General features: G+C 44.8%; 1 protein-coding gene across 1 annotated transcript in view; it reads left to right on the top strand.

Annotated features, from left to right (window-relative positions):
* ACAD11 (acyl-CoA dehydrogenase family member 11) overlaps positions 1–25,051 on the top strand; it is a 147,190-nt gene that overhangs the window by 25,737 nt on the left and 96,402 nt on the right. Inside the window, exons 2-6 of the mRNA XM_069730107.1 lie at positions 3,297–3,396; positions 14,235–14,360; positions 20,926–21,087; positions 23,314–23,478; positions 23,570–23,717. Coding sequence (XP_069586208.1) covers positions 3,297–3,396; positions 14,235–14,360; positions 20,926–21,087; positions 23,314–23,478; positions 23,570–23,717 — 701 coding nt within the window. The remainder of the gene's footprint in view (positions 1–3,296; positions 3,397–14,234; positions 14,361–20,925; positions 21,088–23,313; positions 23,479–23,569; positions 23,718–25,051) is intronic.

The raw sequence follows: 25,051 nt of genomic DNA on the forward strand, positions 1-25,051 counted from the left end.
TGTTAGGTGTCAATGAACTCGTACTGACCTGGAGAATCATATTGGCAGGTCAGTTTTAGCATTTAGTGAACCTAGCAAAAAAGCCAAACAAAAAACAAGTGTGGGATTGCACTTTTTTGCAATTTCACCGCACTTGGAATTTTTTTTCCCGTTTTCTAGTACACGACATGCTAAAACCAATGATGTAGTTCAAAAGTACAACTCGTCCCGCAAAAAATAAGCCCTCACATGGCCAAATTGACGGAAAAATAAAAAAGTTATGGCTCTGGGAAGGAGAGGAGTGAAAAACGAACACGGAAAAACGAAAAATCCCAAGGTCATGAAGGGGTAAAGAGCTATTTGGAGATCTGAAACCTCTGTTACTCCAGCTCTATTTGCTGCATAGTGCTGCCTTCTCCTGTTTGACTGCTCCTTTTGGTTGAAGTCACAGAGCATAGAGGCTGTCAGTCAAGTATAAGAAGTTGGTGCTCTCAAGGGGAATAGAGCTGGAGTGACAGAGGCTACAGATCTACAATAATTCTTCAGTCTTATCTGCATATCAATTTAAACGCTGATTTCTCTGTAACAGATTAATGGTCTGGCAATGTAAAAGTATTGCTGGACTTGTATAAGAAAAATTTAAATGCACATATAGTTTGAAGGATGTAATCCTCATGTCAGATTCTCTTTAAGTTTCGATCAGTCACTAAAGCCATAGACCTGAGTGCATGGTAACACAAATTTTACCCACACCTAGGAATTAAATTACATTTCATTTCCAACTTTGAGTCTTTTATAACTGTACTAGATGGTGGCCCGATTCTAACGCATCGGGTATTCTAGAATATGTATGCATATAGCAGCCCCATAGTATATAGCACAGGCCACGACATATTCTTGAATACCCGATGCGTTAATACAGGCCACGCAGTATATAACACAGCCCACGCAGTATATAACATTGCCCACATAGCATATAACACTGGCCACGTAGTATATAGCAGCCATGCAGTATATAACATTGCCCACATAGTATATAACACTGCTCACGTAGTACATAGCAGCCATGTAGCATATAACGTAGCCCACGCAGTATGTAACACAGCCCATGTAGTATATAGCAATGTGGGCACTATATGCGTGGTTAATAAAGACTTAAAATAAACATATACTCGCCTTCCAAAGGCCAATTGAAGTCCTAGCGCCTGTGTGCGGTGCACGCGGCAGCTTACGGTCCCAGGGTTGGTATGAGCACAGGACCTGTGATGACGTCATGGAAGGTCCTTCTCGCATAGCATCCTTGGCACCGGAACCTGCCACTTGCACTGCCGAGGACAACGCACCACGGCGGAGGGTGGGAATAACCTTTTTTTTTTTTTTTATTATTATTATTAGTAACATTAGATCTTTTTACTATTGATGCTGCATACGCATCATCAATAGTAAAAAGTTGGTCACACATATTTAATAGCTCCGTTAATGGAGTGCGTTACACCGCAGCATAACGCAGTCCATTAACGCTGCCTTTAACCCTGTGTGAGGGCTGACTGGAGGGGAGTATGGAGCGGGCACTGACTGCGGGGAGGAAGGAGCGGCTATTTTGCCGCCGGACTGTGCCCGTTGCTGATTGGTCGTGGCAATGGTCGTGGGCGTTTTGCCACGACCAATCAGCGACTTGGATTTCCATGACAGACAGAGGCCGCGACCAATGAATATCCGTGACAGACAGAAAGACAGACAGAAAAACAGACAGACAGACGGAAGTGACCCTTAGACAATTATTTAGTAGACTAGATGGTGGCCCGATTCTAACGCATCATGTATTCTAGAATATGCATGTCCACGTAGTATATTGCCCGTCCACGTAGTATATTGCCCGTCCACGTAGTATATTGCCCAGCCACGTAGTATACAGCACAGACATGTAGTATATTGCCCAGCCACGTAGTATATTGCCCAGCCATGTAGTATATTGCCCAGCCACATAGTATATTGCCCAGCCACGTAGTGTATTGCCCAGCCACGTAGTGTATTGCCCAGCCACCTAGTATATTGCCCAGCCACGTAGTGTATTGCCCAGTAATGAAGTATACAGCACAGAGCCACGTAGTATATTGCCCAACCACGTAGTATATTGGCCAGTCACATATGTCACAGGTTAAAAAATAAACATATACTCCCCTTCCGAGGGCCCCTTTTCGTTCGATCACATGACCGTGACGTCACGGCAGGTCGTTCTCGCGCAGGCACTGTGATGTCGCAGTCACATGACCGTGACGTCATGGCAGGTCCTTCTCGCGCAGGTGCGCAGGGCATGTGATGATGTCGCGGTCACATGACCGTGACGTCATGGCAGGTCCTTCTCTCATACCATTCTTGGCACCGGAACCTGCCAGAGGTCACCGGAGCGTCGCGAAAGGTGAGTATATAATGATTTGTTGTTTTTTTAAATTATTTTTAACATTAGATGTTTTTACTATTGATGCTGCATAGGCAGCATCAATAGTAAAAACTTGGTCACACAGGGTTAATGCGGCGGTAGCGGAGTGAGTTACCCGCGGCATAACGCGGTCCGTTACCGCTGGCATTAACCCTGTGTGAGCGGTGACTGCGGGGAGTATGAAGCGGGCGCCGAGTGCAGTTGAGTAGGGAGGGACTAATTGGACTGTGGCTGTCGCTGATTGTTCGCGGCAGCCATGACAGGCAGCTGGCAAGACCAATCAGCGACTTGGATTCCATGACAGACAGAGGCCGCGACCAATGAATATCCGTGACAGACAGAAAGAAGGAAGTGACCCTTAGGCTAGGTTCACATTGCGTTAGTGCAGTCCGTTTAGCGCATACGCTAACGGACTGCGTTAACGCAATGTCCAAAAAGGATCGCGTTTAGTGCAGATGCCTGATCTGCGCTATCGAGAACGGGCCCAAAAACGCTGCACACAGCGTTCAAGGTCCATCACAAAATAACGGAGCATCGCTAACGCATGCCAAAAATGGCATGCGTTAGGGATGCGCTACATACATTGCGGTCAATGGGTGCGCTAACGGGTCCGTTACATTGCGTTAGTGGCGCTATGTAACGTATTCCGTTAGCGGATACCCACTAACGCAATGTGAACCTAGCCTTAGACAATTACCGTTTATAGTAGATGATGCCAGGATTCCCTTAGAACTGCTCTGTTGTATCAGCACGCAGTATGCTTACTCACAACTTTGCTGTGACTTACAGGGTTTTTATTATCTAATAAAGTTACACAATTTGTTTTATGAATTTAAATAGAAAAATAAAATAATAATAATTATTATTATTATTCTAGATCTGGACAATCCAACCCTACATTTTTTCTGCAGAAAGGTCAGAAAAAATTTGTCCTGAGGAAGAAGCCGCACGGCCAGCTGCTGCCAGGAGCTCATCGGGTAAAGTACAATTCATCATATCAGGGCTGAATATTCCAATATTTGCTGATATTTAGCAGGAAATATGAAAAGTGCAATAAATTATTTTAATTGCATACATTGCCAAGACCAAAAATAAATTGTTAAACAATTTTAAGAAATGAGCTAAATCTTTCTAAAGTGTTATAAATACACACACTGTTTTAAAGTGAATCTGTCACCAGATTTTTGTTACCCCATCTGAGCGCATCCTGATGTCAGAGACCCTGATTCCAGCGATATGTCATTTACCTGACTGGGTGTTACAGTTAAAAACGGTTTCCTTTGCTGCAGAGCTATTAGTTCCCTGAATATAGACCTGTGTATAACCCCGCCTTCATCACTGACTGGCAGCTTTCTGTGTACATTGTTCATAAGCAGCAAGCTACCAATTAGTGGTGGGGTGGGCTTGAACTGCCTGGCAACAGGCCAAGTCGTCCTCTAGTGATGATTTCCTGCTGGTAAAACAATGATTGTCAAAGCCACATTGCTCTGCACATATTCCATCCTATGCCTCTTACTTTTTAAAGGGAATCTGTCTCCAGGTTTTTTGTTACCTCATCTGGAAACTGCATAATGTAGGATGTTACAGAACCCCCCAGCACCAAGAATGTTATGCAGTATATGTATGTATAATAGTTTCCATGTGAAATGCATCAGTCCACAGGCTGCGCCCCTGGGTAAGATATTCTCTTTCTGAACTCCCCCCACCTTTGTAATTCCCACAGTAAATATCGGCAGGCTCCGGCCCCCTGCGGCTATTGTAATGTATGTCTGGCCTGCTGTTTTCCTATTGGCCTGCCCTGTGTATCTGTGTTATATATTCTGTGTGCTGTAAATAAAGGGTTTTCTTAGACTGGAAATACGTGGAGAAGCAGTCAGCTTTTATATGCTTTCATGTAATCAAGAAATTCCTGCCAGCGTCCTTCATTCAGAATTTAGCAAAAGCAGAGTGGACCTCCTGAAACACGGGGGGGGGGGGGGGGGGGTGCTGAAAGAGGTACTCCAGCACAGTAGACCCAGTTACACTGGTGGCAGACAGCGGGATGTGATACCCCTTCTACAGGAGGAAAGGAATGAATGGAAGACTACTACCAGAAGTTAAAGAGGACTACATTAAAAGATCTGGTGGAAGCCCGAGGGTTAATCGCCAGCAACAAAACAAAAGCGGATTTGATAGCAGCCATCATGGAACACGACAGTGCAGCGCCCCCCAATGTGAACGTGGAGGAGACTGAATTCCAGAGGGAGGTAAAGAACAGACTGGCGTTTTATGGCCCAAACCCTGCAGTATAGATCATACGAGAGGTGATGGCTGATGTGCGTACTGATCTGAAGGAAGAGATGGCCGAGCGGACCAGGATAGAGCTAACCAAGATGGAGATGGCAGAGCGGACCAAAGTGGAGCTGGCCAAGATGGAGATGGCAGAGCGGAGAGAGGAGAGTCAGCGAGCAAGGGGAGCTCTGGCCTCCGCCCAGGTACCTTCAACAGAAAGCCACAAAAAGATCCAGTATAATACCTTCCGACAGTTGGGGGAGGCAGAGGAAGACATTGATGGCTTTCTGCAGGACTTTGAGCGGCAGTGTGCCCTTCATCAAATCAAGCCGGAGGAACGGGTTCAGATTCTGGCCAGCAAGCTGACAGGCCAGGCAGCGGACCCCTATCGCACGGTACCCGATGAGAACTGTATGGACTATGAGCAGATCAAAGAAGTGATCTTGGCCCGGTATGTGCTGACACCAGAGGCATACCGCCAAAAGTTCAGCGGACTTATAAAATGAGTAACCGATACCCACACTGAATGGGCCTGGAAATTACGGCGGTCACTGCTACAGTGGGTACAAGGGAGCCAAGCAACCACTAAGGAGGACGTCCTCCAGCTCTTCTTGTTAGAACGATTCTTTAATCGACTAAACCCCGAGACACAGGAATGGCTTCGGGACAGGCGGCCAATGACTCTTGAGGAAGCCGCTCGTCTGGCCGATGAACATCATGACGCCAGGAGGCCTCAGATGTCTAGATCAAAGATGGTCACTAGGGGTCCGCCCATGGACCTGGAGGGCCCCAAACCACCGAAGATTGTAGGGGGACCAGCTAGAAACCCGGCCTACCACAGTTCCCCTGGGGCGCGATGCCACACCTGCCGTCAGCTGGGCCACCTGCAGAGACAATGTCCCAACCGGATTCAGCATAGCCAGTGGCCAAAGGCGGGAACAGCTACCTTCCGCCTGGCCGCTGTACACTGCTACCAAGGCGAAGCTGACCCAGCATTGGGGGCTACAACTAACCAAGGGGTGGAAGACATGGAGGAAGTGCTGCATGAAGTAGACCCCGTGCAGGCAGCCCGGGCAGATAATCGACAACAGCATCGACAGGTCGTGTGGGTTAATGGGAAACACATGCAGGGACTAAGAGATTCCGGAGCAACTTTGACCCTTGTGAAGCCTCATCTCGTGCGGGACCAAGAGAAGACGGACCGGACAGTGGCAGTCCGTGTAGCAGGGGGAGCCGTACATCGACTGCCCACTGCCAGGATTCACCGGAACTGGGGAGTTGGGGATGGCCTTGTTGAGGTCGGCTTGATTGAGGATTTGCCTGCAGACGTTTTGCTGGGAAATGACTTGGGGCCCATGTTGTCTGCCTTCTCGGTTGCTCCTCTGGCTGAGACATATCCTGTGACCACCTGGAGACAAGCTCGAGCTGCGGAGGCGGAATCACACTCAGAGGAGGCCCAGGTAAGACATCTCAGCCCTACACGTATTCCCATAGCCAGACACATTTCTTGGGCCAACCCAGATGAATTTAAGAGGGAGTTACTTGAGGATCCTTCATTGGAGGGATATGGTGGGAAGGCACTGGAGGGGAGAGGGGTACTGGAAGGGGAACAGTTTATATGGAAACAGGGACTCCTCTACCGGATCACAGAGCAGCACCACACAGGGACGAGCCCCACTATAAAACAGCTGGTAGTTCCCAAGTAGTATAGGCAGGAGTTACTGCGAATCTCTCATGACATACCCTTGGCCGGGCACTTCGGCGTCAGTCGCACCAGGCATCGTCTGACACAAAACTTCTTTTGGCTGGGGGTAACCTATGATGTTTGTCAATACTGCCAGACCTGTGACAGTTGCCAGCGCATTGGCAAGAGGGGAGATCGATGCAAGGCCAAATTACGCCCCCTCCCCATTGTGGAGGAACCATTTAGCCGAGTAGCGGTCGATCTGATAGGGCCGTTAGCCAAACCCAGTCCGTCAGGGAAAAGGTATATATTGACAGTGGTAGATTATGCCACACGGTATCCAGAGGCGGTTGCGTTACTTAACATACTGGCAGAGACGGTGGCGGCTGCCCTGCTCCAGGTTTTCTCACGGGTTGGATTTCCCCGGGAGATTATCTCAGACCAGGGTACCCAGTTTACAGCAGAGGTGACCAACCAACTGTGGAAGCTGTGCGGCGTAAAGTCCATTAGAAGCGCCCCGTACCACCCGCAAACCAATGGCTTGTGTGAACGCTTTAACAGGATGTTAAAACAACTCATTGGGACTTTTACCAGGACCTACAGGGACTGGGAGAAATTCTTGCCTCACCTCCTGTTTGCCTATCGAGAGGTGCCCCAAGAATCCACGGGGTTCTCCCCATTCAAACTGGTATACGGGACACGGGTAAAGGGACCCCTAGACTTAGTGCTAGAACACTGGGAAGGGGAGGGCACCATAGAAGGGGTACCTATTGTACCCTATGTGCTGGAATTCCGGGACCGCCTACAGGAGCTGACCCAGGCTGTATGTGGGAACATGCAGGTGGCCCAGCGGCGCCAGCGCGTATGGTACGATCGAAGGGCCAGAGAGCGCACCTTGGAAATAGGGCAGAAGGTCCTGGTGTTAGAGCCCACTAGGCAGAACAAGTTCCAAGCTGCATGGCAGGGGCCCTACCAGGTAGTGGGGAAAATAGCCGACACCACCTATAATGTCGCCGATTGTGACGACCTCAGGGTTATCCGCATGTTCCACGTGAATATGCTGAAGCCCTATCGGGAGCGCCCTGAAGAGGTAGTGGCCATCTGTGCACCTGAAGCAAAGGATTTAGCCGGACTTCCCTTGCCTGATGTCTTAGGGGAGAGGACTCTAAAACATGGGACCAGGTACAATGGGGTGAAGACTTAGGTCCCCGGGAGAGACAGCAGGCAGAGGAGTTGTTGAGGCAGCGACAGAGGATGTTTTCAGGGAAACCCGGGTACACTCACCTGGCACAACACAAGGTTGAGACCCAGGATCAGACCCCCCTGCGACAACCCCCCTTCCGCGTCCCTGAGTCTGTACGAAAAGGGATGCGACAAGAGATACAAGAGATGTTGGTTTAGGGGTCATTGAAGAGTCAGATAGTCCCTGGGCATCCCCGTAGTGTTAGTGCCCTAAAAGGATGGGACTACACGGTTTTGTGTAGACTATCGTAAGCTCAATGAGAAAACAGTGACGGATGCGTATCCCATGCCGCGTGTGGATGACTTGTTAGACCGGCTGGCAGGGGCAAAGTATTTGACCACCATCGATCTATGCAAAGGCTACTGGCAGATTCCCCTTAGTCCTGATGCTATTCCCAAGTCGGCATTTGTCACCCCGTTTGGCTTATTCCAGTTTTGAGTTATGCCATTCGGGATGAAGACTGCCCCGGCGACCTTCCAGAGGCTGGCTGACCGGCTTCTGGATGGTCTCCAGGACTATGCGTGTGCCTACCTGGATGACATCGCCATCTACAGCGCGACATGGGAAGAGCATCTAAATCACCTAGAGACAGTATTAGACAGGAATCCACAATGCCGAAATCACCCTGAACCCAAACAAGTGTCACATGGGCAAAGCAGAGGTTCAGTATTTAGGGCATTGGGTGGGAAGTGGGAAACAGAGACCAGAACCAGCCAAGATTGAGGCCATAGCCAAATGGCCCACCCCACGCACTAAAACCCAGGTCATGGCGTTTCTAGGGACAGCGGGGTATTACAGGAAATTCGTTCCCAATTACAGCAGCGTAGCCAAGCCCCTCACTGATCTGACCCGTAAGAACCAACCCCGCCAGGTAACCTGGACCCCAGAGTGTGAGGAAGCCGTCCGCCAGCTAAAGGACGCCCTCACCAATACCCCTGTATTGGCCGCACCTGATCCGACTAAACGTTTCCTTTTCCACACAGACGCTTCTATGTTTGGATTGAGGGCAGTACTAAGCCAAGTTGGGCCGGACAGCCAAGAACACCCGGTAGCTTACCTGAGTCGCAAATTACTGCCCCGTGAAGTGAGCTATGCGGCCATCGAGAAGGAGTGCCTGGCAATAGTATGGGCACTCAAAAAGTTACAACCATATTTATATGGACGACCGTTTTCCCTCCTAGCGGACCATAATCCCCTAGTCTGGCTTAATCGGGTCTCCGTAGACAACGCCAGATTACTGCGGTGGAGTTTAGCCCTACAACCTCTGGACTTCACCATCCACCACAGACCCGGGAAAAACAAAACGGTAACGCCGATGGACTAAGTCGACAAACGGAACTCGTACCAACCCCATAAACTTCGGTCATCCCCAAACCGATCCGTTAAGGATCAGACTGTGTATGCCGATCGCGTCGCTGAAAAGGGGAGCCGTGTTACAGAACCCCCCAGCACCAAGAATGTTATGCAGTATATGTATAATAGTTTCCATGTGAAATGCATCAGTCCACAGGCTGCGCCCCTGGACAAGATATTCTTTTTCTGACCTCCCCCCACCTTTGTAATTCCCACAGTAAATATCGGCAGGCTCCGGCCCCCTGCGGCTATTGTAATGTATGTCTGGCCTGCTGTTTTCCTATGGGCCTGCCCTGTGTATCTGTGTTATATATTCTGTGTGCTGTAAATAAAGGGTGTTCTTAGACTGGAAATACGTGGAGAAGCAGTCAGCTTTTATATTCTCTCATGTAATCAAGAAATTCCTGCCAGCGTCCTTCATTCAGAATCTAGCAAAAGCAAAGTGGACCTCCTGAAACACGGGGGGTGCTGAAAGAGGTACTCCAGCACAGTAGACCCCGTTGCATAGGAAATAAGACCTTGATTCCAGCAATGTATGTGATATAATCAGAGGTTTTAGTTGTAGCCTGTAGCAGAGCCGAGAAAGATACACCCTCCTACACCAGACTGTATGTACATTGTCTATTGACAGCGAACTGCTTATCAGAGGGGGCATGGCCTGACTACATGGCAAGAGACAGTTAGTTTTGAAGTGATAAAAACTTCATTGTAAGTAAACAGCCCACAGCTTAATAAGTAACATATCACTGAATTCAGTGCTTTAACCCCTACCAAATGCTGTTCTCCGATTACATAGCAAAAACCTGCTCACATATCCCCTTTAATTACTTCAGGGTTAAGAAAATCTGAAGCAACCACAGGGAGTGACATGCTCCTAGTGGAAACTGCCCACTCCCTACATTATAAGGCTTCCCTCACATGTTTGTGTCTCCAGTACGTGTCTTGACAGCTTTCATGCGTACAGGAAGCACCTGCACACGTAGATCCATTCAAAACTATTGGTCTGCCGTACATGTCAGTGTGTTTCCATGGTCTGTGTGCAAAATATGTTGACATGTCCGTTGTTTTTTTTTTTCTTTTTTCTTCAGTCCTTTAATTGAAAATTGCACTCCTCTGACTCTCTTCTACCCATTTATTAACTTAAAAATCAAAATCAAAGTAATATTCAATTGTCTGCCGTTAATTCATAATAAGGTTCCACAACGATCCCAAACTCTACTACATCTGGTTGGTCTGGTGAGCTGTGACATTGGAAATGTGACCGCTCACCACGCCAGGTGAAACACACTGAGTTAGTTTAGTGTGAGAACGTGGCTGCAGTGACTAGCGGTGATGTAATTAAGGTTACTGCAGGTCACAGGCAGGGGTATTCACTGTAATGTCTCTGTGAGCCAGCCTATGAACTGCGGTAAACTTACAGACGTCACTGCTCGCAGCGTGTTCTTAGTCTGGAAGGGGTCCAGTGTTTTATGACCCCTTCCCAGCCTATTTGTGTCAGCCTGCAGCTGTCTGTTTAGCCTTTGCTGGTTAGTAAAAATAGGAGGGACCCCACATCACTTTATTGGCGGTTTCCCCTGTAATACCAGTAAAGGCTAAGCAAACAGCTGTAAGCTGTTAAAAGGCTGTAAAGTTTTTATGGCTATTGGCCCCTTCAGAGAATATTAACACCAGCTGTCTATTATCCCTCAACTGTTTAGGAAAATTAAGGGGGACCCCACACTGGGGCACACAAATGTTACACACGAACATGGATAGCACCGGTACTGTTTTTGTCCTGTACCTGTAATATATCAGGACATGTTAAAGAGGCCTAACAATATAACGTACAAGACCCCCAGCGGCAGAGCTCCACAAGAACGACTGCAATGCTGCTGGCAAAGCCTCCTCAGGAAAAAGATTGCTGGTGTTTTCCCGAAGTTGCTTTCCCTGGGAAAACATGATGGCCACGCTAGTGTCTAAGGGATGTTATGTGTCTCTAGCCTAAAGGTTTTGTTTAGAAAACCTATTTTCAAACTCACATTTAGTGGCCAGTGTCAGGCAGCTGCTACAAAGGCAAATGAACTAATGGGATGCATTAAAAGAGGCATAGATGCTCATGAGGAGAACATAATTTTACCTCTATACAAGTCACTAGTTCGACCACACTTAGAATACTGTGCACAGTTCTGGTCTCCGGTGTATAAGAAAGACATAGCTGAACTAGAGCAGGTGCAGAGAAGAGCGACCAAGGTTATTAGAGGACTGGGGGGTCTGCAATACCAAGATAGGTTATTACACTTGGGGCTATTTAGTTTGGAAAAATGAAGACTAAGGGGTGATCTTATTTTAATGTATAAATATACAGGTCCTTCTCAAAAAATTAGCATATAGTGTTAAATTTCATTATTTACCATAATGTAATGATTACAATTAAACTTTCATATATTATAGATTCATTATCCACCAACTGAAATTTGTCAGGTCTTTTATTGTTTTAATACTGATGATTTTGGCATACAACTCCTGATAACCCAAAAAACCTGTCTCAATAAATTAGCATATCAAGAAAAGGTTCTCTAAACGACCTATTACCCTAATCTTCTGAATCAACTAATTAACTCTAAACACATGCAAAAGATACCTGAGGCTTTTATAAACTCCCTGCCTGGTTCATTACTCAAAACCCCCATCATGGGTAAGACTAGCGACCTGACAGATGTCAAGAAGGCCATCATTGACACCCTCAAGCAAGAGGGTAAGACCCAGAAAGAAATTTCTCAACAAATAGGCTGTTCCCAGAGTGCTGTATCAAGGCACCTCAATGGTAAGTCTGTTGGAAGGAAACAATGTGGCAGAAAACGCTGTACAACGAGAAGAGGAGACCGGACCCTGAGGAAGATTGTGGAGAAGGACCGATTCCAGACCTTGGGGAACCTGAGGAAGCAGTGGACTGAGTCTGGTGTGGAAACATCCAGAGCCACCGTGCACAGGCGTGTGCAGGAAATGGGCTACAGGTGCCGCATTCCCCAGGTAAAGCCACTTTTGAACCATAAACAGCGGCAGAGGCGCCTGACCTGGGCTACAGAGAAGCAGCACTGGACTGTTGCTAAGTGGTCCCAAGTACTTTTTTCTGATGAAAGCAAATTTTGCATGTCATTCGGAAATCAAGGTGCCAGAGTCTGGAGGAAGACTGGGGAGAAGGAAATGCCAAAATGCCTGAAGTCCAGTGTCAAGTACCCACAGTCAGTGATGGTGTGGGGTGCCATGTCAGCTGCTGGTGTTGGTCCACTGTGTTTCATCAAGGGCAGGGTCAATGCAGCTAGCTATCAGGAGATTTTGGAGCACTTCATGCTTCCATCGGCTGAAATGCTTTATGGAGATGAAGATTTCATTTTTCAGCACGACCTGGCACCTGCTCACAGTGCCAAAACCACTGGTAAATGGTTTACTGACCATGGTATTACTGTGCTCAATTGGCCTGCCAACTCTCCTGACCTGAACCCCATAGAGAATCTGTGGGATATTGTGAAGAGAAAGTTGAGAGACGCAAGACCCAACACTCTGGATGAGCTTAAGGCCGCTATTGAAGCATCCTGGGCCTCCATAACATCTCAGCAGTGTCACAGGCTGATTGCCTCCATGCCACGCCGCATTGAAGCAGTCATTTCTGCCAAAGGATTCCCGACCAAGTATTGAGTGCATAACTGAACATTATTATTTGATGGTTTTTTTGTTTGTTATTAAAAAACACTTTTATTTGATTGGATGGGTGAAATATGCTAATTTATTGAGACAGGTTTTTTGGGTTATCAGGAGTTGTATGCCAAAATCATCAGTATTAAAAGAATAAAAGACCTGACAAATTTCAGTTGGTGGATAATGAATCTATAATATATGAAAGTTTAATTGTAATCATTACATTATGGTAAATAATGAAATTTAACACTATATGCTAATTTTTTGAGAAGGACCTGTATGAGGGGACAGTACAAAGACCTTTCTGATGATCTTTTTAATCATAGACCTGAGACCGGGACAAGGGGGCATCCTCTAGGTCTGGAGGAAAGAAGGTTTAAGCATAATAACAGACACGGGTTCTTTACTGTAAGCAGTGAGACTATGGAACTCTCTGCCATATGATGTGTATTGAGTGATTCATTACTTAAATTTAAGAGGGGACTGGATGCCTTTCTTGAAAAGTATAATGTTACAGGGTATATATACTAGATTCCTTGTTAGGGTGTTGATCCAGGGAACTAGTCTGATTGCCGTATGTGGAGTCGGGAAGGATTTTTTTTCCCCAATGTGGAGCTTACTATTTGCCACATGGTTTTTTTTGCCTTCCTCTGGATCAACATGTTAGGGCATATTAGGTTAGGCTATGGGTTGAACTAGATGGACTTAAAGTCTTCCTTCAACCTTAATAACTATGTTACTATGTTACTATGTTATTTTAGGCAATTTAGTATTGAGGGACCCAGTTCAGGTACCCAAATTTTCTGGTGCATTACAGCCATATTTAAAACAGACTGGGTAGTTCTACCTTATCCAGTGGTTAGCATCATTAAAGTCCCACAAAGGATAACATTTTCAAGGCATTTGTTTGTTCTCCCCATATTTGAGTGGGTTTCCTCCCACACTCCAAAGACATATTGATAAGGATTGTAGACACTGAGCCTCAATGGGGACAATGATGATGTCTGTTTTGTGCTGTTAAGTTAATGGTGTTATATGTGAATGAATTGTCTGCAGCTGGATTAGGCTTGGTTCACACTGTGTCAAGGCAGTCCGTTAGACGGACTACGTTACACAGCGGCATAAACGCGGTGTAACGTCCGTTACGGCTGCCATTGACTGCAATGTCGGACGCATCGCTAGCACATGCCCACAATGGGCGTGCGCTAGTGATGTGCCGTCATTGAGTGACGGACCCGGAGACGCGGGCTGCAGCGTTTCCGGGTCCGTCACTGCTAGCGCAGATAGAGCTAGCAGCTGCGCTAGCGCCATTGGACGCCGGCACTTGCGCTAGCAGCAGCCCGTTAGCTTATGTGCTGACCGGGCTGCTGCTAGCGCAGTGTGAACCCGGCCTTAACTGCAGAATACCCTTGAGTATTGGTCCCAGTTTATGGTTCGTACCTAAAAACCAAGAAATGGTTTATGTGACGTGATTTCAGTTCTGAGTGTCACTAGGAGCTTATGAATGACTAACAGAAAAAAGCAATACTTCCACACTAGTTCTTCTTTCATTTGTTTCCATTATAGCATGTGTTTTTTTTTTTTCTTAGATTGAAAGAGAATATGAAGTACAGAATGCTTTATTTTCTGCTGGATTTCCTGTGCCAAGGCCCCTAATTTACTGTCGAGATGTCTCGGTTATCGGTACAGAATTTTATGTGATGGAACATGTGCAGGTTAGTTTTTCTTGCATAACAAACCTGTCTCTTTGATTTGACAACATAGTAAGACCTCATTCCTGGGTCTGCACTCACTTTGCAGTACTTCTCAGTGGCGCTGAAATCTAATGGCACTCTGAAATGAGAGCTCTCTGCTTTTCCGGTCACTTCATATCTCTTTTGCTGACACCCTGACCACCTACTATTTTTAAGGTTTTCCCATAAATCAGTCAAACAAATATAATTTGGTCAACCGCTGCTTATATTGACTCCTCCATACAAATATATGCTTCTCTTTGCCAAGAGTGCAGGTGTTTTTATTGAGAAATGGAGTAATTTGCTGCCAGATACTTCTTGCGGTGGCCTGTTTTTCAGGTAAGCAAAATATCCAGGTGTTGGAATTCAGCGTGCCCTAATTTCCTCTTTCGTGATCTCCTCTGTTGGGAATAGCCTCCATTAACATTAGATGGTCAGCCAATGCTGCCAAAAGAGACTACTGGAGCAAAGGATGATCTTGGGAGGTCAGCTAGTCATTACTTTACAGGTTTTCCTTCAGGAAATATGGGTGGTTTTAAAAGAGACAATCTGAAATTGAAGTCTACAGGCAATGCTCCACGGAAAAAATATGCAAATTGTTGAGAGCTCTAATTTACAGAGTTTTCTGTTTTCACTCCTACATACAGTAATGGTTGAAAGCGTTGGTATCCTTTAAATTGTTTCAGAAGATGGAAGCATTACTCCCGAAAAATTATTGCAGTTACACGTTTATTTCCTTTTGTGTGTTTTGGAACAGAAAAAAGGCAAATAGAACATATTTTAACACAACCTTAAAAATGGGCTGGGCAAAAAGTTGGCACCCTTAACTTAATATTTAGTTGCACACCCATTGGAATAAATAACTGCAATCAGTCGTTAAAATCAACAACTTCTCACTCTTTACAAGTAGAATTTTGAACCACTCTTCTTTTGCAAACTGCTCCAAGTTTGTATTTTAGATTGTAAGCTCTTACGAGCAGGGTCGTCAGTATCTTTGCATTAATTATTGTGTTATCGTTAACTTTGTTATGGCTGTTGTATATGAACTGTTGAATTGTAAAGCGCTGCAGAAAATGTTGGGGCTATAGAAATAAAGATTATTATTAGGTCTCTCGGTATCAATCCCGAAAAGAAGGATTAATTGGAAGCATTTAAAGAGGCCAGGGTGGATGAACACTGAACTTAGTCACTTGTTAAAAAGGAAAAATATAAATGCATATCAAATGGAAAGAGGGGGCATATCTAAAAAAGAATATAATGCTGTTTGCGGGGAATACAGGATAAGAGTTAGAAGAGCTAAAGCCAGTAATGAAGTAAGGCTTGCAAGGGAGACCAAAAGCAGTAAAAAAGGATTTGAGGGGTAAGTCAAAAGCAAAAGAAAAGTCAAAGATGCTATAGGATTTTTTACAGGATGAAAAGGGTGAAGTGGTTAAAAATGATGTTGAGAAGGCCAAACTTTTAAATTCCTATTTTGCATCTGTGTTCTGTAAGAAAGCAATTGTAACATCAGCTGATCTTCATGGTGCCATCAAAGGAATAAAATAATCTACACTAACTATAAACAGAGAGAGATGGTGAGGGAACACTTAGCTTATTTAAATTAATTTAAATCTCCTCGTCCAAATTAATTGCATCCTACGATACTGAAAGAGTTAGCAGAGGAAATTGCAGAACGACTAGCCAGAATCTTTGAAAAATCCTGGAAAACAGGAGAAGTCCCAGAAGTTAGGAGAAGGGCAAGTGTCGTCACTATCTGCAAAAAAAGGAAAGAAGCAGGAGCCAGGAAATTTCAGGCCAGTGAGCCTTACTTCTTTATCAGGAAAGATATTTGAACAAATTATTAAACAGCATGTATGTAAGTACTTGGATTAGAATATATTGAACCAGAGCCAGCAGACTAATCTAATTTCCTTCTATGATGGAATCACTGACTGGGTGGATCAGCGAAATGCAGTAGATAAAGTGTATCTCGACTTCAGCAAAGAATTTGATAAAGTATCTCAAACTATCCTTCTTGAAAAAATTACCAAATATGGGATTGACAAAGCTATGGTTAGATGGATTAATAACTAGCTCAGCGATTTTTCTCAATGAGTGGTAATAAATGGTTGCACATTCTGTTGGAATAGTGTTTCAAGTGGGGTTCCACAAGGCCCTGTCCTGGCCCCAGTGTTGTTCAACATTTTTTATAAATGATCTAGATAAGGGAACGAAAGGTAAACTAATCAAATTTGCAGATGAAGCAAAGCTAGGAGAGATGGCTAGCACCCGTGAAGACAAAGAAAGGATTCAGAAGGATCTAGATAAGCTTGAACAATGGGAAGTGACTAATAGAATGGTATTTAACAGGGAGAAATGTAAGATTCTATATCAGCGCAAGAAAAATTAAAATTACATTTATAGATTGGGAAGAATAGAACTAAGTAGCAGCACGTGTGAAAAACACTTGGGTATACTAATAGATCACAGACTGCACATGAGTCAACGGTGTGTTGCAGCAGCAAAAAAGCAAACACAGTTCTAGGATGTATTAAGAGAAGCATAGAGTCTAGAGATCACGTGAAGTAATTGTTCCCCTCTACTCATCCTTGGTCAGGCCTCACCTGGAATACTGTGTCCAGTTCTGGGCACAACTTTTTAACAAAGACATTGAAAGACTGGACTGCAAAGTATGTCCTACGAGGAAAGGTTAAAAGATCTGGGTATGTTTACATTGCAAAAATTAAGGCTAAGAGGAGACTTAGTCTGGTTTCACATTTGCGGGTGGAGGGCTGCGTACGTCCTCTGTGAAGCTCCTCCTCCGGTCAGCACCACCTACGTCATTGCTTCCCGACTTTCCATGTGCAAATGAGACTAGTGATGAGCCCTGTACACTGTGAAATCCCTTCAAATATTTGTAGACAGGCATTAAGGCTAGTTTCACATTTGCGGATGGAGGGCTGCGTACGTCCTCTGTGAAGCTCCGCCCACCACCACACCTCCTCCGGTCAGCTCCACCTACATCGGCATGCGGCATGCGTACCCTATCTTTACCATTGGGTACGCTGGCCATGGCGATGTATGCGGTTGCCTCCGCATGCATCGTTTTTAAGGTGCAGCGACCGCACCAAATTGCAACTCGTTGCATTCAACGCAGGTCGCCACACTGTCAAAACGACGCATGTGGAGGCATCCGCATACATTGACATGGCCTGCGTACCTAATGGTAAAGATAGGGTACGCACGCCGCATGCCAACGTAGGCGGAGCTGACCGGAGGAGGTGTGGCGGTGGGCGGAGCTTCACAGAGGACGTACGCAGCCCTCCATCCGCAAATGTGAAACTAGCCTTAATGCCTGTCTACAAATATTTGAAGGGATTTCAGTGTACAGGGATCATCACTAGTCTCATTTGCACGTGGAAAGTCGGGAAGCAATGGAACTGAAAGGGAGAAGATATAGATTAAATATTAGAAAAAACTTTTTGATAGTGTGGGTGATCAATGTGCGGAACAGGCTGCCACGAGAGGTGGGGACTTCTCTTTCAATGGGAGTCTTCAAACAGAGGTGGTTGAGTAAAGCCTGCATTGAGCACTGACTTGGTCACAATGAAACTTGAAGTCCCTTCCAACCCCAACATTCTATGATTTTCATATTTGAAGGCTGCCTTCTCCCAATAGCAATTTTAAAATCTCTCCACAGGTGTTCAATGGGATTTATATCCGGACTCATTGCTGGCCACTTCAGAAATCTCCAGCGCTTTGTTTTCATCCAGTTCTGGGGGCTTCTTGAAGTATGTTTGGGGTCTGCTGGTAGCCCCATGACCTTTTACACAAGCTCAGTTTTCTGACATTAGGTAGTACATTGTGACCCAAAATTCTTTGGCAATCTTCAGATTTCATGATGCCTTGTACATAATCAAGGGACCCAGTGCCAGAGGCAGCAAAACAATCCCAAAATACCTTTGAACCTCCACCATATTTGACTGTAGGCACCGTGTCCTTTGTAGGCCTCATTCCATTTTTGGGAAACAGTATAATGATCTGCTTTATCAAAAAGCTTTAGCTTGTTCTCCTTTGTCCACCTGACTCTTTCCCAGAAGGATTTTGGCTTGCTCACGTACATTTTGGTAAACTGCAGTCTAGCTTTTTTATGTCTCTGTCAGCAGATGGGTCCTCCTGGGTGTCCTGCCATAGCATTTCATTAAAATGTTGATGGATAGTGTTTGCTGACACTGCACTGTATACCTGCAGACAGCTTGAATTTCTTTGGAACTTGACAGGGGCTGCTTATCCACCATCCGCACCATCCTGCGTTGCAACTATTCATCAATTTTTCTCTGCCGTCCCCGGCAAGTGAGATTGCTATAGTGACATGGGTTGTAAACTTCTTGACATTTATGTACCATGAACAAAGGAACATCAAGATTTCTGGAGATGGTCCTGTACCCTTGAGATGGTTGATATTTTTCAAAAATTTTGGTTTTCAAGTCCTCAGACAGTCCTCTTCTTCTCTTTTTGTTCTCCATGCATACACACACATAATGCAAAGATTGAGTCAACTTCTCCCCTTTTTATCTGCTTTCAGGTGTGATTTTTCATATTGCACACACATGTTGCTTTCTGCAGGTGAGTTTTAATGAGCATCACATGCTTGAAGCAAAGTTGTTCACCAATTTTTTTTTTTTTTTTTTGTGAAATTGTCCAAATTTCCCTCTTTTTTTTTTTTTTTTTTTTTTTCTTCTTGTGTATTGGAACAACATACTTCATTTTCTGGAACATTTTCAAGGCCAGCACTTTCGGTCATAACTGTATGTCGTAGTTGGAAAGCCACTTTTTAAAGTGGTTTTCCACTTCAACCAAATTTCGGTCAGTTTAGTTTACTGCCTGTAATTCACTGTTAGGATTCGTCTTTGCTATCAATTAGCACATGATCACAATTATGCGGCTTGCATACTACATACTGTCTGTCACATGTCAGCAGATTCTTCCCCACTATAGAATATTGAGAGAAGCTTATGAGAATCTTTTCGGCACATGACTGGAAGCGCAGTACGCAAATCATAAACTTGTTTACACATGATGAGCCGAATCTTGACAGTGTTAATCAGTAAACCTAAGGGATGGCTGAAAATTTGCTCCAAGCCACTTATAAATGTTGTCATAGCTTCATTAATTTTCTGTCATATTGAAAGTACTAAAAAGATATGGCAATCTTCTTATGCCAACAATTCCGTTAAGGTGTTTTTCACTACTATTTCACCCCATTTCATGTGTCCTAACCCTTAACAATTACTTCTCGAATTATACTTTCATGACTGCATTGTTTTTTTTTTACCCTTTGTTTTATTTAGCCACTGATTCCAGCTTGTTATAAAATATAAAAGGCATTTATAAGCCAGTGCTGTACAGCTGCCATATACTGCGGTTTAGAGGTTTTGAACTGCTGAAGCTGCATCTTCCCATGAAAGAACTGCTGGTTGCTGTGGTGGGTCACGTATTAGAGGCCCCCATACACCTATGAATAAAGACATTCATGACGGACGATATTGGCAGGATCACAAACAGTCTAATGTGTATTGGTCCCTCCTGATTCTCCCCCAACAGATGGGGAACAGATGGATCCAGCCTTCGGAATTTCAGTGTCCATTCTTTTTATTCTCATGGGACACAAGACCTCGGAGACACCTCTGGCTGTAGCGCTCTCATAGAAATCACAGGAGTGACCGGCCAAGCCAAGCGTTCCTGTGTCCGGGGAGTTGGGAGAGATCTGTCAGCTGACAGCTATCTAATGTGTTTTGGGGCATTAAGATGGGTTGTCTGTGATGAGAGAACATTGACAAATGGTTCAAGAAGTTGGCTGCTTTTTTTTAAGCTAAAACTCAGTTTTACCGTATAATTGGGTTTTGTGACTAATTTTGCACCGTTTTGCTTTTACAGGCTTTGTTTTCCTGCATGGTCAATTTTTAATGTACTTTGAAGCCATAAATGAGTTGAGCTCCGATAAAATAGTTATACATTTTCCTCCTAGACTGTCAGATTGAGCTTACTGACTAGGTCTCAGAGGTCACCACTTTCTCTTCTTGGTGCAGTTTCCTTGCAGACTGAGCAGCAGTTCTGTCCATACAATGGCTGCTGGTGGAAGAGCATGTGACCAGTCCTGTCCATCAGCCTTATCTAATAGAAAATCAGCTTTACAATGTGAGGAGGCTGATGGACAGGACTGGTCACTGCTCGTCCACCAGCAGCCATTGTATGGACAGAAGTGCTGGTCAGTCTGTTAGGAAACTACACAAGAGAGTGACCGACCTCTTTTATAAATGTCTAGAGGACTAGTAAAAACAACCAAGCACTGTGCTCAGCTATCTTTTCCAGTTCCACAGAGTTGAGCCACACTTGGCACACTGAAGCATCTAAACTCCTTACTGCTATCAGCAGTTGCATTTTAGTGGTCAATGAAGCTCCGCAGGTATCAGAAATGTATCACCAATGTGTCAATCTTGGGAAATGCCTTAATACAAGATGTAATGTAATAGTTCCTGGTGCTTTTCTCCCTTTTTGTCTTGGTCAGGGACGCATATTCCGAGATGTCTCTCTGCCAGAAGTCAGCCCTGCGGAAAGATCAGCCTTGTATGTGGCACTCACTGAAACTCTTGCCCATCTCCATTCATTAAACATACATACATTAAATCTTACTGGATATGGCAGAGGAAAAGGATACAGTCAGCGGCAGGTAATGTGGCCTTTTTATTTTCGTAGGCAAAATCTTTTTTTTTGCTTTGTGATCATCATAAAAACCTATGTACTGTTTCTTTGTGTATAAAGTCAAATGGAAAGGAGTCTTATGAAGAAAAAGTATTTACCGTAATCTAGCGCTTCTCTAGAACCAGGACTGTTCTCCTCCCCAGCTGCAAGGCTTCTCCCAAGAAGATAGGTGATAACGTATCATCTAGTTAAGGCTCCCCAACATGTAGCTCGGGAGCCACATGTGGCTCGCGGTCCCATGAATTGTGGCTCGCGACTGTCTGCCAACTTGTTGCATTAGGTCCAGGTCTAGCAAACAGGTATGAAGAGTAGATCTCAAAATGGTGAATTTTGTGAGTAGCCCTGCACAGAAGTGCAGATCTGGATGCACATTTACTGGTCTTTGGGGTTTAGAGATGTTTTAGGTATGGTACGCTGGAGGATGGTACTACATGTTAGAGGAGGTTCTCAAAGCTGGATGTGACAGTGTGTTGGGAGTCCTTGCTGGGAGAATACTGAATGGGGGTATTGTGGGAACCCCTAGATCTCGGTCTACTGCTTTGGAGTGATTTCTGTGGAAAGGCTTCGGTTATCATTATACACGTAATGGGGGCTTTGGTTGACCCTACTTTGAAGGGGGTGGGAGCTGGATGTGTCTCACGACCCTCTTTCAGTGCTGAATGTGGCTCGTGACCCTCTCTTTTAGCTGAATGTGGCTCTCAAGGTCAGAAAGGTTGGGGACCACTTATAGGTAGATGGGGTCCATCTACTGGGACTCACATCAATTAGGAGAGCAGGGCACTTCTATTCCCTCACAGTGCAGTTGTCCAACTGATGCTTCATTCGTTCTCTATGGGCTGCTGGAATATATGATTGCCATGTTCAGCAGCCCTATAGGGCACTACTGCATAATTCTAACAGAGATAAAAGTTCCCTGCTCTCCTAGCGGTTGGACCCACACCAATCCTGTGGCTAGATGATAACTTATCTTCACTAGCCTTGTTTTATTTTTTAAGTGACATTAATGCAGGAGAGGCCCACAAGCACGTGTATGTACAGGTATAATGTATATGTTATACATGCCTCTTAAAGGTGATGCAGTTCTCAATTTGTCAGCACACAAGCAATCCCATTTATTCTCCGGATGGGTGGGAGCCCTATAGGTCAGACGACCACTGACCATATAGTGATGGCATGTCTTAAGGCCCCTTCACATTAAGCGACGCTGCAGCGATACCGACAACGATCCGGATCGCTGCAGCGTCGCTGTTTGGTCGCTGGAGAGCTGTCACACAGACCGCTCTCCAGCGACCAACTATGCCGGTAACCAGGGTAAACATCGGGTAACTAAGCGCAGGGCCGCGCTTAGTAACCCGATGTTTACCCTGGTTACCATCCTAAAAGTAAAAAAAAAACAAACACTACATACTTACCTACAGCCGTCTGTCCTCCAGCGCTGTGCTCTGCTCTCCTCCTGCACTGACTGTGATCACAGCGGCCGGAAAGCAGAGCGGTGACGTCACCGCTCTGCTTTCCGGCTGACCGACGCTCACAGCCAGTACAGGAGGAGAGCAGAGCACAGCGCTGGAGGACAGACGGCTGTAGGTAAGTATGTAGTGTTTGTTTTTTTTTTACTTTTAGGATGGTAACCAGGGTAAACATCGGGTTACTAAGCGCGGCCCTGCGCTTAGTTACCCGATGTTTACCCTGATTACCAGTGAAGACATCGCTGGATCGGTGTCACACACGCCGATCCAGCGATGTCAGCAGGAGTCCAGCGACGAAATAAAGTTCTGGACTTTATTCAGCGACCAACGATCTCCCAGCAGGGGCCTGATCGTTGGTCGCTGTCACACATAACGATTTCATTAACGATATCGTTGCTACGTCACAAAAAGCAACGATATCGTTAACAATATCGTTATGTGTGAAGGTACCTTTAAGGTCTGTGTACATAGGCCAACCAGACCGTAAGATCAACAATCTTTTGACCTTCAGAGTAAAGCAAAAGATGTTGTGTTTTTGTGTTTTTTTTTTTTTTTTATTGTACATCATATTTTACAGCAGATAATTGTTACACTGGTGCTGAAGTTTCTTTACTAATGAGACACTCTAACCAAAGCCTACGAGCAGTTAGCCAGGTTTGCATAGAACATTGAACCTGTTATATTGTTTGTTTGATATTGTAAAATGATATGAAATTATCTATTGGCAGGTGACTACATGGAAGAAGCAATATGAAAGGGCAGCGCATAAGGATATACCTGCAATGAACCAACTGGCAGACTGGTTAAGTAAAAATGTGCCAAGCAATGACAATGATGAAACGCTGATCCATGGAGACTTCAGGATCGATAATGTCATTTTCCACCAAACTGAGGTAGGGTTGTGGGTTTTTTCTTTCTAAATGACACTTTACAATTTTAACCATTCATTCTAATGAGAATAACCCTTTAAATACTTCTCTCCAGGCCCGTGTAATTGCTGTCCTTGATTGGGAACTGTCAACTATTGGACATGCTACGTCCGACTTGGCTTACTTTACCTCGTTGTATTTTTGGCCTCGAGGTGTCCAGTTTCTTGGAAACTATAGCAACAAGTCCTTTACTGATGTTGATGGTGGGTATTTTAAATGAAGGTACACATGACAAATTTAGATCCGCAATATATGGCTCCTCCCTTTTTTTTTTTTTCTTTTTTTCTCACCAACCCCCCCTTCCCATCTTGAATCTGGACAGGAAAATACTGTTCAGAAAGATGGCAATTAGTTCAAAAGTCATCAAAATGTAAGAGTAGGCAAATATTGTAGAAAAATCTGTTTTTTACCTGCAAAAAAGAACCTCCCAGATTTTTCTAAAAGAATGTGGCATTTCCTATTTCTTGAATCTGTCCAGGGTAGAGGCTTTCAAGCTTGTGCAGCTTACTTAAAGGGGTATTCCCATCTCCAAGATCCTATCCCAATATGTAGCAGGTGTAGTAATTATATTAGTAAATACCTCCAATTAGAAATGTGGTATAGTTTTTCTAATTCACTATGTCTCTTTCCTCATGTGCAGGCATTGCAGAACCTTAGGTATCCATGGTTATGACCACTAGCAACCGGCTGTCAGTATACCAGTGGTCATAACCATGGATACCTAAGGTCCTGCAATGCCTTCACGTGAGGAAAGAGACATAGCGATCAGAAAAGCTATACCACATTTCTAATTGGAGGTATTTACTAAAATTATTGTTACACTTGGGATAGGATCTTGGAGATGGGAATGCCCCTTTAATCTTGTGCCAAGTGTCCCTTGGGTTGTTTGCAATCTGTCTTGTCTAGTAGGCCTTGGCTTCCTTACCTAGTGTATTATTAATATTCATTCAATAAAATTATATTTTTAAATTCACAATATGTGGGGATAACACTGAGCCAAAGTATATGAAAAAAGTATCTGACAAGGAGGCAAAATTTATTGCCAGCACAAAGTATGTGATGAAGGTTATACTGTATATTGAATATCATATGAAACGCCTACACAAAGGAACTTTATATATCATAGAGTAATAAGTGAATAAATGGACTGACCTGAAAGTAGAGGCCCCTAAAAACGCCTATCTGATATTTTGATTAAATATGGAGTGTGCAAAACATTTATTGAATGTTTAAATGACACTGTCTGTAACTGTAAGGAATGAGGTATCATTTTTGGAATTCTCCCTAGAAATTGAAGCCTCTCCTTCCTCAGCACCCCTGGTATCTCCAGTAATAAATCATGTAGACAGGGTGCACAGCAGTGTGAGCAGCCTAGTCTTACCTCAGCACCCCTGGTATCTCCAGTAATAAATCATATAGACAGGATAGTCAGCAGTGTGAGCAGCCTCGTCTTACCTCAGCACCCGTAGCATCTCTAGTATTAGATCGGACAGACAGGGTGGACAGCAGTATGAGCAGCCTCTACTTACCTCAGCAC

This window comes from Ranitomeya imitator, chromosome 6, assembly GCF_032444005.1.
Source record: "Ranitomeya imitator isolate aRanImi1 chromosome 6, aRanImi1.pri, whole genome shotgun sequence".
In the NCBI taxonomy this organism is placed as follows: Eukaryota; Metazoa; Chordata; class Amphibia; order Anura; family Dendrobatidae; genus Ranitomeya; species Ranitomeya imitator.